This window comes from Salmo trutta, chromosome 23 (assembly GCF_901001165.1).
Source record: "Salmo trutta chromosome 23, fSalTru1.1, whole genome shotgun sequence".
NCBI classification, from domain to species: domain Eukaryota; kingdom Metazoa; phylum Chordata; class Actinopteri; order Salmoniformes; family Salmonidae; genus Salmo; species Salmo trutta.
Genome location: NC_042979.1, coordinates 41,968,002 through 41,985,578, shown reverse-complemented (window position 1 = coordinate 41,985,578; position 17,577 = coordinate 41,968,002). Strand labels below are relative to the sequence as shown.

Sequence of the window (17,577 nt, the reverse complement as noted above, 5' to 3'; positions counted from 1 at the left end):
CTTCCTATTTCGCAACAAAGCATCCTACACTCATGCTGCCAAACATACCCTCGTAAAACTGACCATCCTACCAATCCTCGACTTCGGCGATGTCATTTACAAAATAGCCTCCAATACCCTACTCAACAAGCTGGATGCAGTCTATCACAGTGCCATCCGTTTTGTCACCAAAGCCCCATATACAACCAACCACTGCGACCTGTATGCTCTCGTTGGCTGGCCTTCACTTCATAATTGTCGCCAAACACATTGGCTCCAGGTCATCTACAAGACCCTGCTAGGTAAAGTCCCCCCTTATCTCCGCTCACTGGTCACCATAGCAGCACCCACCTGTAGCACGTGCTCCAGCAGGTATATCTCTCTGGTCACCCCTAAAGCCAACTCCTCCTTTGGTCGTCTCTCCTTCCAGTTCTCTGCTGCCAACGACTGGAACGAACTACAAAAATCTCTGAAACTGGAAACACTTATCTCCCTCACTAGCTTTAAGCACCAGCTGCCAGAGCAGCTCACAGATCACTGCACCTGTACATAGCCCATCTATAATTTAGCCCAAACAACTACCACTTCCCCTACTGTATTTATTTATTTTATTTATTTTGCTCCTTTGCACCATATTATTTATATTTGAACTTTGAACTTTCTTCAAACTACAAATCTACCATTCCAGTGTTTTTCTTGCTATACTTTATTTACTTTGCCACCATGGCATTTTTTTGCCTTTACCTCCCTTATCTCACATCATTTGCTCACATTGTATATAGTCTTTTTTTCTACTGTATTATTGACTGTATGTTGTTTACTCCATGTGTAACTCTGTGTTGTTGTATGTTGTCGAACTGCTTTGCTTTATCTTGGCCAGGTCGCAATTGTAAATGAGAACTTGTTCTCAACTTGCCTACCTGGTTAAATAAAGGTGAAATAAAAAAATAAAAAATAAAAAAAACTCAAGAAGATGTAAATGCATATCCCCATGAAACTGATTGAGATCAACTGATTGGTAGGCAGGTGCTGCATGCACGTTTCACTGGTAAAACCTGGAAGAATTATCATTCATGCTTGGCAGAGAAATGCACAAGGCGAGTAGGACAGAGAACGTGCATAAAGTAGAGAATCCCGCCCATGCACAGAAGCGTCGGGACCTTTTGCTGGCGGGAAGAAAAGTCCAGAACAGTGATCTGCAGCCTCTTCCTTTTTTAAAATAGTTTATTAAAATTGCTAGAGTAGAATGACTTCTTGTTTTAGGGCTGTTTGGCTGATACATGAATTGGTTCTACTAAATGTATGCTGCATTTACAAAGACAGCCCAATTCTGATCCTTTGCCCATTATTGTCAAAATATCTGATCTTAATGGTCTGAAAGACCAATAAGTGGCAGAAGATCGGAATTCGGCTGCCTGTGGAAACGCAGCCGTAGACTCCCAAAAAGCTGAATCAGTTATAGAACATTGTAAATATTGTTGCTTTGCAGGTAATGTATTATGTTCATAATGTGCTTTTAGAAAACTATAACTGCAAAATGAAATGAATCTCTTTGTCATGTGTTTTGTCAGACTCCTATAGGGGTATAATCCAAACCAGGATTCATTAGTTAGCCAGCTAACTTTGATAAACAACCAGAAGTAACTATTGATTTTCCGGTTCATTAAGAAAGCTAAACCAAGAAGTGTTTTTGGTTGTTGAGTCAATTACACCATGCCTATCTTCCAAAACAAATTCTGAATATTTAAGCAAGTTAGCTAGCCAACTCATTGATCGTGCTTTTTGTAGTACTAGCATACCCCTCAGGTCAGCATTGAAACCAACTAGACAGTTGCAATACAAAGTGCAGAATTTATTCAAGTCATTCATCCCCAAACAGGCGACTGTTGTTTTGTTGTCGCTGTCAAACGTGCCTTTACAATACTGGCCGCACGGTACTGGTCTATGAATACATAACCTGAAATGATATTACAGGCCTGTTCATATTGTACATGGGGGATAGAGGAGGTCTAGATATAATAGAAAGTCAGTGGCTTGACAGTTAGAACTGGGGGGGAGAATAGTGTCAACACGGATGTGAAACTTTCTGAACATTGCAGATAGAAATAGAATTACTTGAGCCGATACGATTCCCTAGTATGAAGTTAACCGAAGTTCCTCCTTGATAAAAAAAAAGAAAAAAAAAAGGTTATTCTATTATTGTTCTAGTCTACATGATAGACATCGTAATGGGTTCTAAACATTACACTTCTATCTGAACTTCCTGTAAATCCTCCTGAGAAAACAAGCGCTGTTGGTTATCTAGCCATAGTGTGAGTCTCCCGTAGAAACACTTTGTTCCACAGAGATCCGTCTCATGCCTGAAGGTTGTCTTAATCATTCTAAAGTGGCTTCCTTCCTGGTCCCTTTCCCACCTTGACTACCGTCCATAGACTGTTTAAAAGCCACTGACAGATGAAACCACTTGGTCTCGATCATTCACCTGTCGAGACCTTTCTGACCAGTGGTCATGAAGGAAGGAGACTAGGAAAGGAGGCTGTTTTAGATTATTGGGACATGACCCTTGCAGGGTTTCAGGTAAAGAGATCTGCATAGTCCACACCACTAGGCCTCTGGCCACATGGCTGGAGCAGCTGCTCCCCTCCTGACATGGTGATTGGCTCCCCCTAGTGACACAAGAAAATGCAAAGAGTCATTACTCTGCTCCACTTCAACAGTTCATGTGAATACAAAACAAGATGCATTACAATCTCAATATTGAGGAAGAGAAGTGATATTCTACATACCACCCACAGTAAATCCTGTATTATTTACATTTTAGTCATTTAGCACACGCCTACCCAGAGCGACTTATAAGTGCATTCAACTACAGTAGGCATTCAACTACAGTATGCAAAACCACCAAATATCACAACCATTGCCAGTAAAACCCTCAAAGCTACCCTAAACAACTCCCAAATACAATGACATTTTTAAAAAAAGCACAAAATAAGGGCTCTAGATGTGCCACTACCTTGTGGAACTCCACAAGCTCTGCCAACGAGTTGAATCTGATCTGGTGTCCCAGCAGCATGTAGCAGCCCTCTGTAGCGTCAACGAGGAAGTGTTTAAACTCGTCTTTGCATCGATAAGACAGGACGTATCCCAGAATCCTTTCGCTGACCCGCACCAGAAAGTGCCCGGGTTCCCCCTCGCTCAGTAAGTCCTCGGCTTCCTGCCGCGAAATGATGCCTGGTGGGTAATGGTGGGTCAGTTATTAAGTATTGCCAAGTCAGAATGACACTCTGAAGACCACATACATGTACATGCTTTTACTCTCCGGAAAACTACCTGTAGCTATGAGATACTTGTGGAGATCTGACAGGATTTAATAGGTTTAAGCAATATGACAATAGCTCTACTTGGCCTTCTGATAGGCCAGGTTCTAATTCCTCCATATTGCAACCCAGTCAGAGCTACACAAGTGCATCTACGGAGTAGGGAAAAGGGGTTGTTTCTGGACAGGGATGTTGCTTCCGTTCAACATGAGAAACCTGGCTAGGGTGTATTCATTAGTCGCATACCGCAACGAAAACAAGAGTTTCTATTGGACACATTGAGGTCAGTCCCTCCCTGTTTGGGTCCATTTGGTTCCTAGTGAATACACCTCTGATCATACTACAGCCAGTCCTTTCAGATAAGTATTAAATATAGGAGAAGTCCCAAGGCAAGAGAGTTACTGAGAAACCCGCAGTATATCAGCACCTACTATGTCAGGGGTAGCTAGGCAACCCTGGTCCTGGAGCGCCCAGCATGTACTTCACATTTTTGGAAGGCCAAGTGTGTTGAATTTAGGCAATCACTAAACAATTAGCTCAGTTGGTCAGGTGTGGTGCCTAGTTGGAATACTGCAGTACCTGCGGCACTCCAGGAACAGAGTTACCTACCCCTGCACTACATGGTTCAGTAAATTGATCAAACTTGTGTATTCTGTGGTATAATTAAGATATTACAAACAGTAGAGGGCATCAGACCTACTACTAACCAACTGTGCTGAGTGGCATGGAGACTGATGTGGTCTCTTCACACACAGACAGTAAATGACTTCCGGTCTAATGTAAATTAATTAAGATTTATTTGCATATGTTGTCCATTCTAGATGGAATCCTCTTGTTCAGTTAGAAACATTTCCGGTGCAACTTGGCCCCTTACCATGGAACCAAGATGCTATGCGACTCTGGTCCTTCTGGAAACCCGCTCGGAAAGGCAGCTGTTCTTCCTGGAACCATCTAATAATGTGCTCCCTGCTGGAGGTGGACAGTGTGCGTCGCAACCCTTGCTTCCTGTCAGGCAGCGACACAGAGAGAAAACAAGTGGGTCAGGCAGTCAGCCAGCCAGTGAAAGGCATTCATGTGTTTAAGCTCTAAGGCTCAGTGTTTTTCTGCATGGCTTTGTCTGAAAGGGGAATCCCTAGACATCAGCTTTCAGTGAATGAGACCAACCATCATAAGCACGAGGATTGACGTGTACTTACAGAATGACTACTGCAAACTACCATTACCACATCAGGCTGGTGGAAAGCTTTGGTTCACTAATACCAGTGTGAATATAGAGTGGATTTAACCAACTATTCAATAATATAACTATTGACCTTCAGACCTGCAAAGTCCTAAGTGGTAGTCACTAAGGAAGGGACTAGGGTTTTGGGCTGTGCCATAGCAGATGACTGGATACCATTGGGTTTCAGTGGGGTTGAGCCTAGTCCAGGGTGTATTCAGGGATGTCAAACATCCTTAATGGTGCAGATAGAAATGTCATTAATAGAGCCAACATAACTGCAGAATGATTCCCTACTCCACATAACTAACAATAGTATTTATATCAGAATGTTGGACCCTAGACCTCCTGAACAGCAGGGTTGGGGTCAATTCCGGAAGTAAACTGACATTCTGATTCCAACAAATGCACACATTTCTCTGAGAAGTATTGAGGAAAATTTTAATTTCAGTTTACATCCTGAATTTAAAAGGAATTGACCCCAACTCTGCTGAACAGGCCCTGTATTACTGTGAAGGCACAGGTCAGCTCACGGGTTAAGGGTGTCGCTGGTCACAGTAAGGTTCCTGGGTTTGGGTTTGGGCGGGAGGACAGGTCTGTCCCCGCCGAAGGCCTTGGTGACGGCAGCCACACGGCCTCGCTCCAGAGCCTTGACCGATTGCCGCCGGTGGTCATCACGGGTCTGCTTGGCAATGGACCGTCGCCGCAGGTCAGCCGCTTTGGACTTCCGCACTGTGGAAAAACACAGAAGAATACAAACACATACATGTAAACTCTCTCTCACACACACAAAATCCTACCTTCATGGTTCTTATATATGACGTTTGTTAAAATTAAGTGAAATAAATGAAAAACTAGAAAGTTAGATCTGCATAAACCCATTTGAACACGTCGCTATAAGGTTCTAGCTGCAATCCAATCACAAGCCTGAACGAATACAGACGAACCAATCAGAACACATCTTTGCCATCTCCCTCCACTTAAGAGGAAGATGGCAAAGACCTTAGTGTGACCAGCGACACACTTAACCCATGAGCTGACCTGTGCCTTCACAGTAATACAGGGCCTGTTCAGCCAACAATAATGGCACACAAGCAACAAAAAAAAAAAAAAAAACTCTGTCAGAAATTGTAAAGTAAATGATGTTGCCACATCGTTGTTCAGTGATGACTGTCATTTGTCTGATAATCATAATACATTTCATAACGTATCTTAGTGTTATTCTAGTCACTGACCACATTTACATGCGCACCAATATCCCGTTATTATTCGGGATACTCAAGTATACCGTTTTTGAGTTGATGCATATAAATAAAACATCATATCCTGTTTACAATAACCCGAAAAAGCTTGTATCCCGGTTATGAGAAACCCGGATAAGATGCCTGGGATATGCTGATGTAAGATGGAATACTGTAGCATGTCAACATCTTATCCCGTTACTGTTGTTTTGCTCAGTTTCACAAATCACTTCATAAACGCAGGCTACCTGCACAGTTTCATCCACCATAATAATTTAGCCTACTATAATTAATTTACTACTGGCGACTTTCACCTCTAATTTAGACAAGTTCCTGCTTATAAATTTCCTACATTTGGTAGGCCATATTATAACTTCTGACATAGTAAGAAACATGCAGCTTCTCTTCCTATACCTTGTTGCCCCAGAATAAATAAATAAATACATTTTTTTACCCCTTTTTCTCCCCAATTTTGTGATATCCAGTTGGTAGTTACAGTCTTGTCCCATAGCTGAGACTCCCGTACGGACTCGGGAGAGGCGAACGTCGAGAGCTGTGCGTCCTCCGAAACACAACCCAACCAAGCCGCACTGCTTCTTGACACAATGCCCACTTAACCTGGAAGCCAGCTGCACCAATGTGTCGGAGGAAACACCGCACGTGGCGACCGTGTCAGCGTGCACTGCGCCCGGCCCGCCACACGAGTCGCTAGTGCGTGATGGGACAAGGACATCCCTGCCGGCCAAACCCTCCCCTAACCCGGACGACGCTGGGCCAATTGTGCGCCACCCCATGGGTCTCCCGGTTGCGACAGAGCCTGGACTCGAACCTAGAATCTCTAGTGGCACAGATAGCACTGCGTTGCAGTGCCTTAGAACACTGCGCCACTCGGGAGGCCTGCCCCAGAAGACTAAATAAAGTAGTGCTCTTCAGAGAAATGTCTTACATTGATAAAATGAATGTATTAATAATCTAGTTGACAGCGGTAAAGTTGTCTGTTTCGTTTAGGGACCGGGGAGAAAACGCAATAACTCCAAAACAGTGGAAAGATTTTGCACAGGGACAATGTCATCAGTTTGACCGGTTTTTAAATGAAAAGCTGAGAAAAGGACGTAACACGTTTCTGATAAGACTTCAGTTTGTCTTGGGGGCATATTTTACATGGTTGAAATACTGTCTGCTTGCATAAGTGTCAAAGATAACATTCCGTGCACATTCACATTTACTCGAGAGATGCTGAAATAAACAAATAACATTTCACTGCAAGAAATGCATAACCTAATTCTGCAGGAGTTAATATTAGATTTCTCTACATGTGAGAGGTTATAGGCCCACGGTCAGTGTCCTTATTTCAGTTACTATTCCATTTAACCCATATACTTATAATGAGGAATATTCTGTTTATTCGTGGTTACATGGATACTATTGAGAGAGCGACAGAGATAGAGGGATAGATCCATCTCTATAGGTGCGTGTAAACAGCTTATCCCAAATAAGACCTTAAGCGGGATATGAGCTCTTATCCGGAATACTACGCACATGTAAACATGGTCATTTATATATTTTTTGATAACTTAACATGTCTAATTCCTTAGTGTCAGAACCTTATGGTTGAACCCAGATTGACATTTCAGAGCCATAAGGTTCTATCGACCACTGGACACACCTACTCATTCCAGGGTTTGTCTTTATTTTTACTATTTTCTACATTGTAGAATAATAGTGAAGACATCGAAACTATGAAATAAAACATATGGAATCATGTAGTAACCAAATAACTGTTAAACAAATAAAAATATATTTTATATTTGAGATTCTTCAAAGTAGCCACCCTTTGCCTTGATAACAGCTTTGCACACTCTTGGCATTCTCTCAACCAGCTTCATGAGGTAGTCACCTGGAATGCATTTCAATTAACAGGTGTGCCTTCTTAAAAGTTAATTTGTGGAATTTCTTTCCTTCTTAATGCGTTTGAGCCAATCAGTTGTGTTGTGACAAGGTAGGGGTGGTATACAGAAGATGGTCTTTTACCAAATAGGGCTAAGTCCATATTATGGCAAGAACAGCTCAAATAAGCAAAGAGAAACAACAGTCCATCATTACTTTAAGACATGAAGGTCAGTCAATATGGAACATTTCAAGAACTTTTAAAGTTTCTTCAAATGCAGTTGCAAAAACCATCAAGAGCTATGATCAAACTGGCTCTCACGAGGACCACCACAGGAAAGGAAGACCCAGAGTTACCTATGCTGCAGAGGATAAGTTCATTAGAGTTAACTGCACCTCAGATTGCAGCCCAAATATATGCTTCACAGAGTTCAAGTAACAGACACATCAACTGTTCAGAGGAGAGACTCCGTGAATCAGGCCTACATGGTTGAATTGCTGCAAAGAAACCACTTCTAAAGGACACCAATAAGAAGAGACTTGCTTGGGCCAAGAAACACGAGCAACGGACATTAGACAAGTGGAAATCTGTCCTTTCGACCTTTCCTGAGATTTTTGGGTCCAACCGCCGTGTCTTTGTGAGATGCAGAGCATCTACTCAATATCTCAGAACAGATATAACCTTATAGTCCCAAGGTCACGATTTGTCTGGTTACCCTACTGAATATAAACAAACCGTTTCACAAGGCCAAGAAACAGTCATCTGTGTAATGATCAACTGGTGTGCCCTATATAGCTCTATCCAGAGGCCCAAGGGGGTTTCCTGCCTTCCATACATTTTATTTCAACCCATTTATGATAAGTGTTAAAGCAGCAGAAAAGTTTTTCACATTCAGAGAGGCCACAGTGGAAGACTGGTGTACATTTCAGACTAAGCACAAGACAAACATTGTATGTCCACACTTTGGCAGAAACTGAATTTAAAAAAAATTCAAAGTAGCATGATTATTTATGCTGTTAATCAGTGCAACTGAAGGTCAGCTATAATCTTTGTCAAACAGGAAGGTTAAATATTAACTTGTGTGTTGGAACTATATTCATTATACTTGGGAGTTTGCCATGGAGGAAATACAATACTTAAATTCCTATTTATACAATCTAGATGTTCAGGTCGGTGGTAAACTATAGGACTGCAGGGATCCCCAAGATATGTCTTCTCCAACACAAAATCAAAACCTTTTCCAATGAGGTCAACATATTTGTGCAGCTATTCTGAGATCATGTTGAGTGTTCAGAAATTAGCGCCAACAAAGAATGGCAAGTTAGACACATCACCCCAAGCCATGCTAAGGAGCTGGCTGAGAACCCAGGTTTCCAAGGATATCAGGAATCACATTCACATTCTGGGCTTGTCCAATAGATGGGTTAGCTGACAACGTCATGAAAGCAATGCTTCAAATCAGGCAGAAGTCTGTCAGTTGTTATTCTGGATGGCCTGATATAGCTACCAACAATGACAAGAAACTACCATGTGGGGAATCGTAGGTGACTCGTTTCAGTTAGTTTCTTGTTCTTGATACCATGGCTTGTTTTAAAGGCATTTTGACTGATTTTATGACAATGCTAAAATGGCTAAAATTCGCTAGCTAGCTAACCAACAACTAACGGTGAAATTGAGAGACAACAAGTACTCATTGTGCAAATGGATGTTTTCAGTCAACATATTGGAGACTAAATATAGTTTACATGTTTTCAACAATCTAAGCCAACCGTGTCTGTTTTGCCCCATAGTTGCACCTGTGTCGGTTTTGTTGCTGAACAACCAACCAGTCTCTAAGAAACACCGGTTTTAATGGCAATCTTCTGAGATGTGAAGCTCGACTGCAAAAATGACGACCTAGAATCCGTATGCTTCAGAGTTTCTCCAGTGTGTGTGTGTGTTTGTATTTACATGAATCTTGCCAGTGTTGGTCGTCTCTCTCCTCTTTGACCTCCCTCAAGTCCATGTAGATCTCCTGCTTTCTCTTCTGCTCCACTCTTCGCACCTCCTCCTCAGCCCTCCTCCTCTCCTCCGCCTCTCTTTTCTGAGAGAAACAGGGGGAAGGAGAGAAAGAAAATGTCACCACTGAACAGTAGTGGCTAAACAAATAGAAAGACTGTGGAATTGAACCAGGGTCATGTTCATTAGAGCACACATGGCAAAAAGTCCAAACATTTTTTTCCTCCTGCAGAGTTTTACCTGCAGTAAATCAAGTCAATTTCAAACACTGTATAAAGACAGTGATGCTATGAGCTCAAACAAATGTATTTAATCATTGTTTTGAACTGGCCTATATGGGGAAGTATAAAACAACTGAGTGTTTAGGAAGGACATTGTTCTAAAAGTTGGTAAAATGAACGATAACTGGAAAGCGATTACATGGGTTGTTTAGCTAACGTGTTATGGTCATGAGGATGTGGGCAACCAATACCATTGATGAAACATTGAGTAGTTCCTGTAAGTTGACAAAATGAGCTTTCAACACCTATTGTGAGGCTAATTGTTTTATATCAATGCATCATCAACTTCCTTGTTTACATAACTTAAAACATTCATACTGTGACAATATTATAGAATGACATTTTAATCAATGGTCTAATACTTAACCATATAACCTGTCAAACTGTACTTATGATCAAAACACTTGATGCCATGACTGTAAAAACCTTAGAATAATTGTTCAACTGTCTAAGATTTAAGGCAAGTGTCCCTGGAGAGCTAGAGTACTGGGAGTGCAGGCTTTTGATCCAGCCAAGCACAAAAATAAGTAATTCAACAAATCAGAATTGATGAGCTAGGCTGGAACCATAGAGATAGAGGACTCTAGTGCCCAAAAGCCTGTTTTAGCATGGGTAGCGCCATTGCGTCTTTCACCGTTTTGGATGCATGTGTGAATTGTTAGTATTTTTGCATATGCCAACTCCCCCTCCCACCCAACATGGCTCGGGGATTCCAACTCCAGGGTTGATGTTGACAATGTCCGACCCTGGTCATGACCACACACCCTGAGGGTGTCTCAGGGGTGAAAAGACACAACAACAAAAAATATACACACAAAAAAAAACTAGTGACCTTTCGGTTACTGGCCCAATGCTCTAACCGCTAGGCTACCTACCACCCGTGTAGTCAACTGGATGTTCTATGGGTTAAGGAAGGATCACATAATTCCATCCAGGTCATCAGGAGAGATCAGCCAATGAATTAACTAGTGGGTAAACATGCCATAAAGGTAGGTGGCAGTAAATCACCAACCTTGCTTTTATACCTGTTCAAACAACACACTCTAGGTGGAAGTATGCACCCACCCTTTGTTTGTTTGCCAACGCAGAAGTAATAGAAAAACTAAATGGACTACTTCAAAATGGAGATTGCCTCAATGGCACTGCCCATGGTCTCACAGACGCCATAATGGGACAGATACAATGTCTATCCAAGTCTATGGCTGGAAGAAAAGTCTGGACTACCTGTAACTCTCTAAATAAGCTGTGGCATGTGAATTTGTGTTTTTTCAAAATGATGGGCTACAGGGCCTTAATGATGGGCTAGGGGGGGCCTTAATGATGGGCTAGGGGGGGCCTTAATGATGGGCTAGGGGGGGCCTTAATGATGGGCTAGGGGGGGCCTTAATGATGGGCCTTAATCTCCACCTCCTGTTGGCTCTGCTCCTGAGCTGCAGCCCGTCGCTCCACCTCCTGTCGCTCCACCTCCTGTCGCTCCACCTCCTCTTTCCACGACTGCAGCTCTGAGTCCATCAACACACTGGAGAACCTCTTGACCAGCTCTGCCTCCTTCTTCGCCCTACACACACACACACACACACACACACACACACACACACACACAGGGATTGACTGAGTGAGAACACACACGAGCACCTGTAGATCTTTACATGTCCACTGATTTGTAAAGCTTTCCCTAAAATCGAAATACCTTCCACCTCCCCAAATAGTCCCATGGCCCCTCGCATGACAGTCCACAATCCCCTACCTCGAGGCAAGGATAGAAAAGAGCTACAGACATGTCCTATCCATACAGGCACATAGCAACTACTATGAGGAAAACAAACAGGAAAACGCTGCACATGCTCCCAGGTAATATTTCAACCCTTCATCAGGCATCCACAGAGCCTGGGAGCATGAGTATCCATGGAGCATGAGTATCCATGGAGCATGAGTATCCATGGAGCCTGAGTATCCATGGAGCCTGAGTATCCATGGAGCCTGAGTATCCATGGAGCCTGAGTATCCATGGAGCCTGAGTATCCATGGAGCCTGAGTATCCATGGAGCCTGAGTATCCATGGAGCCTGAGTATCCATGGAGCATGAGTATCCATGGAGCCTGGAAGCCTGCAACGTTCACCTTTTTATTTACAATGAATTCACCTCCAGCAACAATGACCTCGATGTGCATATGTTCTTCAGATTTTTTTAACTACTATGAGGACACACCCCTAACACCACGCAGATTGACATTCATTGGGGTGAGGTTTGTCCTGGAGGCAGAACTGAGCGATTTCGACTAGATGGGCCAGCTGCTGAGTCAAATTGGCTACATTGTAAAAATGTATGAAAACAAACATTTGCTTTTAGTCTTCATCTAATGTTAGGCATTAGGGTTAGCAGTGCGTTTAAGGTTAAAAATCGGATTTCGAAAATCAGCTAGTTACCACTGCAGGGCTGCCTCCAGAACAACATTCACGATGAATAAAAGCTAACCTGCTAAGGACTCAATAATAGAAGGTCTGAGGAGTGGAATGTTATGACACATAAGCAAAGTCCAGATCAGGATGGCAACAGCCAACATGCAGGCACTGAGGACCAAGTTGTAATGTAAATGCTTGCCTGTAACTTTTTACAGCGATTTCACAGATCTCCAGTTAGGATTTGGCCCAGAATTATCAACACATTAATTTAAAAATGGAGAATGTGGATGTTAGAGAACACAAAACAGGATTCCATGATAGACTGTTTGGAACAAAGTCGTTACTTTAGGTTTACATTTAGAAACCACTTAGTAAGAGAATTCAAACATCCACAAGTACAGAACAGTGGGGTGTGAGACTATACATGTTCTCACACGGAATTCTATTATATAACCCATATGGGCGGTTCAGTAAGGCTTTTGTCTGACCAGCCTTAGGGAAGAATTTGAAACGTCAGAACGAAGTGAATTTAGTAGAATGTTCAACAACAATGTTCACACATACAGATGGTTGAATGAGAAATGGCGAAGGGGCATGAAGATAGAGGAATTCATACAGGACATCATTGTTTTAGCACTATCCACAGAGTTCTTAAAGTACGGCATGAGACATGGTTCAATGTGACAGTAAATCATCACAATCTACTTTTGTAATTTTTTTTTCTCAAAATGGCCACCATCTTGGAGCTTTGTCGATGATACAAAAAAAGAGTAACGGAGAGCAATGAGCAATACGGCCAACTGAGCAAAAAAAGGCAATTGTACATGGTGGCCGCCATCTTTATGCACCTTCTCCATTGGAAGATGGGCATTTTGTAATGGCTGGAATTGAACAAATGGAAAGGTTTTAAACACATAGCGTTACATTCATTCCATTACGACGAGCACCTCTGACTTAAAGTGACACACCAGCCACCTGCTCACAGCATCTTTTATTTGTTATTTTTTCTTAACTTAAAGCATTTGTTGTTTATAGGCTTGTAAGTAAGCATGTCACTCACTGTAAGGTCTACTACACCTGTTGTATTTGGCACGTAACAAATACCATTTGATTTTAATCTTTAACTAATCAGTGGTGGAGATGACACATTGTTTCCTGCCCACACAAGTTACCATGTCTTCTGATTGCAGGTTAACGTGGGGTAATACATACCTGTGGCTCAACCAAACCATTACAGCAGCCGGTTATCATTATCACCACCCTAACAGGAAAACATGACTAAGAAGTCAAACTCCCACACAGCGTTGAATGACTTGTAGTTGTGGGAACAACGTCATAACCATGATAGTGTTGCCTAAGTGCAGATCACAACACAGGCAGTGCCTGACTCAATAAAATGAGAGGTTTAGATGAAGAAACGTTTAACTAGGGCTTCCTGGCTGAGAAGGGTGATGTCTAGATTAAACCCAACTGTAGCCCTGTGGGTATTACCGACAGCCAGAGAATCTGTGCAGGACCTACCTTACAGGTCATTTTGTGTTGGCTGGTGTGATAAGCCGCAAACAGACCATAGACACACACTTTGCCTACATCATTTACATTTAAGTCATTTAGCAGACGCTCTTATCCAGAGCGACTGGGGGGGGGGGGGGGGTAGAAGGAATCCCAGGTATTCCTTAAAGAGGTGGGGTTTCAGGTGTCTCCGGAAGGTGGTGATTGACTCCGCTGTCCTGGCATCGTGAGGGAGCTTGTTCCACCATTGGGGTGCCAGAGCAGCGGGCAGTTTTGACTGGGCTGAGCGGGAGCTGTGCTTCCTCAGAGGTAGGGAGGCGAGCAGGCCAGAGGTGGATGAACGCAGTGCCCTTGTTTGGGTGTAGGGCCTGATCAGAGCCTGAAGGTACGGAGGTGCCGTTCCCCTCACAGCTCCGTAGGCAAGCACCATGGACTTGTAGTACATCAACCACTGCATCCCATTACAGGGTCTGTAGTAAATTAAGTAAGTTTATATGCCACTGTTCAGGACAACAAGCTTAACCACCTGACATCTTCCTGTCAGAAAGCGGTGTTATTGATTGCTATGACAACCATGTCTGTCTCCATAGAAGGTGTTCTATTTAAAAAGTGTTAAGAGTCAAATATGTGGCTAATGACCTGACAGTCAGGTCTCTCTCTGCTTTGACTGACATCTTTAACATGTTTGCCAATGACAGAGGGCGTTTGGCACGACAACAACAAAGGACAGGGATAAAGCACAAAACACGTTGCACTGCTAAAAAATGTACGGTATGTGATGTTATTTCCTCCCACCTGAGCTCCTCAGCCTCTCTCTGGGCCTGGCGGGCTGCCCTCTGGGCTATGATGTCATCACAGATCTGCTCGTAGGACTGGTCGGCAGGGTGGTCCCCCATCACCCACACCCATACGTCACTATCCATCCCCGCCAGCCACTGTACACTCTTTACAGAGGCTGATGCACAAAATGCACACACACACACACACACACACACACACAAACACACAGCACAGCCAGTTAGAAAAATACTGTGCTCATTAATCCTAGCATAATATTACTCAGTTCATTTCCCACAGTGCAACACAGTTGTAAAACACTGCTGCAGTTGGACTACTTTAACAGGAGTGAATCGTACTCTCCATCACTACATCTGAACACAACGTTTCAGTGGAGATCCCGATATGTCCTTTAGTCTCCAGTTTGGCATATAACTAGCTGGGTTTCTCAACTCCACGGGTTGTACATCTCGGTGGAGTTGGGTTGCAACGACTGTGGGCTGAGTGTTCCTCGGACTACATCAAGTCGCTGTCAGTGGATACGAGGAAACAGTCGGTGGATTTATAAAAAAAAGTATGGATTTAAGGGTAAGGGTTTCAGAATTATCGACCTACATCGACAGCGGCTCGATGTAGTTGGAGATCCACACATACACACAACATTGATGTGATGAACATCGTGGAGTTGAGAATAACTCAGCTAGCATATAGAAAAACAGAAACATCCCAGGAGACCAACAGTAAATGTGCTTTTCACAGAGAGAGGCATGGAAAATATACAAAATGGCACCCAATTCCCCCATAGGGCTCTGGTCAAAAGTAGTACACTATTTATTTTTTTACCTTTATTTAACCAGGCAAGTCAGTTAAGACCAAATTCTTATTTACAATGACGGCCTAGGAACAGTGGGTTAACTGCCTTGTTCAGGAGCAGAACAACAGATTTTTACCTTGTCAGCTCAGGGATTCGATCTTGCAACCTTTCGGTTACTAGTCCAACGCTCTAACCACTAGGCTTTCTGCCGCTACAGAGTAGTAGTACACTATACAGAGTAGCAGTACACTATACAGAGTAGTAGTACACTAGAATATTAATAGGGTGCCATGAGGGACACACACAACCATTCATTGTCAGTGTTGACGGCTCAGTGATACCTTTCTTGGGTTTCTTCAGAGTGGCATCTTCCTTCTCCAGTCGAGCCTCTCTATCCTTCCAGCGTCGGACCTGTTCCTCACGCATCTTAATGAACAACACCTGCTTCTGCTCCTCGCTCAGCTCAGCCAGGAGCTCAGGTGATATGAACATGTCCGTCAAGATCTGCTGGAGCATCGTAGAGCTGTAATGTCTTACCAACTACAGAGAACTTTAGAATTAGCAGAGAACACCTGGTGTTGGTTGGATGTTGGGAGTTTCTCAGTTGTAATAGGGAGCTGTTAGTCATCTAATGAAGGCTGGTCCATGCCTGTATTCACTCTCTGAATTCCCACTGAAAGAAACAGAAATGTCCGTAAGAAATGGCTGCTTTGACCATAACTGTGCATCAGAGTACCTGCTGCCTTCTCCACACATTATCTATTGGTATAGCCAGTACAGTGCCTGATATGTTTGTTCACATCACAGGTCAGATGTTGCAACTGGTGTACACACACACACACACACACACACACAAACACACACACACACACACACACATATAAATAAGAGTATGTAGGAAGACAATAGTCCAGTCTCTGAACTCTCACATTCTCAATCTACTGTGATTCGTGCTTAATAAGCATGGCAGAAACGGTATGCTATAACAGAATAATGATCTCGTAGTGAGATAGCAGCCTATTATGGCTTTCAGAAGTGTCGCCAACTGTATGCAAACAACTAAAGGTGGCTGCGGGACATAGGAATTTGCCATGCGAAATTAATTTGAAATACAGTGATTGAAAACTCGTCAAATCCATTGGACTGCATGTCGACTGTGAAGACATGGCTGTCATTTTGATTTTCAAACAGTAATAGTAGTAGGATAAAGTGGAGTTCACTATAACCTGCCCATTTAACTACCGGTATCAGAGCACACCTGTAAAACATGTTTTACTTAAGTACAGAAACGTTACTACTCAGACCTACAACAGCTAAGAGTTGTAGATACAAAAAAAAAGTAATTTATGTCCATAATCAACTATGACTAGGCACATTCACAATGGATGATGATCATGCTGGCAGTAAATGATAACGCTGATTTACCATTTGCAGTGTTGATTTATTTGTACTATCACTGGATATTGAAATGGTAAACAAAAATACGTTCCATATATTTCATTATTGAGTTCATCCAAATGTACTTACCGCTAGGGTATATATACTGAAAGTGGAATTCACAGCCGATTCGTGGGCGCTTTTAAAAAAATAAGTTGTTTACAAACTGTCCCATGGGAATGTTCGGCATGAGTCACACGATGGGGCGATGGTCACGATTGCAAATATATATATTTCCCTGTAGCCAACTATTTAGCGGTATTTCGCAGGTTTAACGACAATGACAAATGTTCCATTGCAGGTAACGTTTTCCGTAGGTTACTTATTTCCTAAATGAAGGGCAAAAAGTGCCAACAAGTTTCGCAAGAAAAAAAAACACTCCCTTATGCAAATGTTAATATTTGTCAATCCCACTCACTGTTATTGCAGGTAGACTACTGCAGCGTTCAAAACAACTGGAAACTCGGAAATCTCCGACTTCCGAGTTCAAGGCGTTCAAGACAACTGGGAACTCGGCAAAAAAAAAACTAGCTCCGACTGGGAAAAGTCGTTTTGAAATGTCATCCAACTCGGAATTCCAATTCGAAAACTAGGGCATCTTTCTGGAGCTTCTACTTTCCGACGTGAGGATCACCGACGTCATGATTTGACCTAATTTTTTTCCCACGAGTTCCCAGTTGTCTTGAAAGCGCCATAATCTTGGCGAAAACA

General features: G+C 42.8%; 1 protein-coding gene across 1 annotated transcript; it reads right to left on the bottom strand.

Moving 5' to 3' along the window:
• Positions 1-1,810: 1,810 nt before the first annotated feature.
• On the bottom strand, positions 1,811-17,347 carry sh2d4a (SH2 domain containing 4A). Its single transcript, XM_029710372.1, has 9 exons — positions 16,957-17,347; positions 15,771-16,102; positions 14,634-14,793; positions 11,331-11,481; positions 9,595-9,727; positions 5,049-5,247; positions 4,171-4,301; positions 2,993-3,210; positions 1,811-2,645 (listed from the first exon to the last, which is right to left on the bottom strand). Exons 2-9 carry the CDS (start codon positions 15,943-15,945, stop codon positions 2,553-2,555), a joined length of 1,260 nt encoding a protein of 419 aa, XP_029566232.1. The 5' UTR covers positions 15,946-16,102; positions 16,957-17,347; the 3' UTR covers positions 1,811-2,552.
• Between the last annotated feature and the right edge of the window lie 230 nt (positions 17,348-17,577).

What these genes read in the sequence shown, in the direction of transcription:
- sh2d4a (XM_029710372.1), bottom strand. Translation starts at nt 15,945, where the DNA reads ATGCTCCAGCAGATCTTGACGGACATGTTCATATCACCTGAGCTCCTG. An exon ending in CATAGCATCTTGGTTCCATG is followed by an intron (nt 3,211 to 4,170) that starts GTAAGGGGCCAA and finishes ATTACCCACCAG; the next exon opens with GCATCATTTCGCGGCAGGAA. An exon ending in AGCTTGTGGAGTTCCACAAG is followed by an intron (nt 2,646 to 2,992) that starts GTAGTGGCACAT and finishes TTGTGTCACTAG; the next exon opens with GGGGAGCCAATCACCATGTC.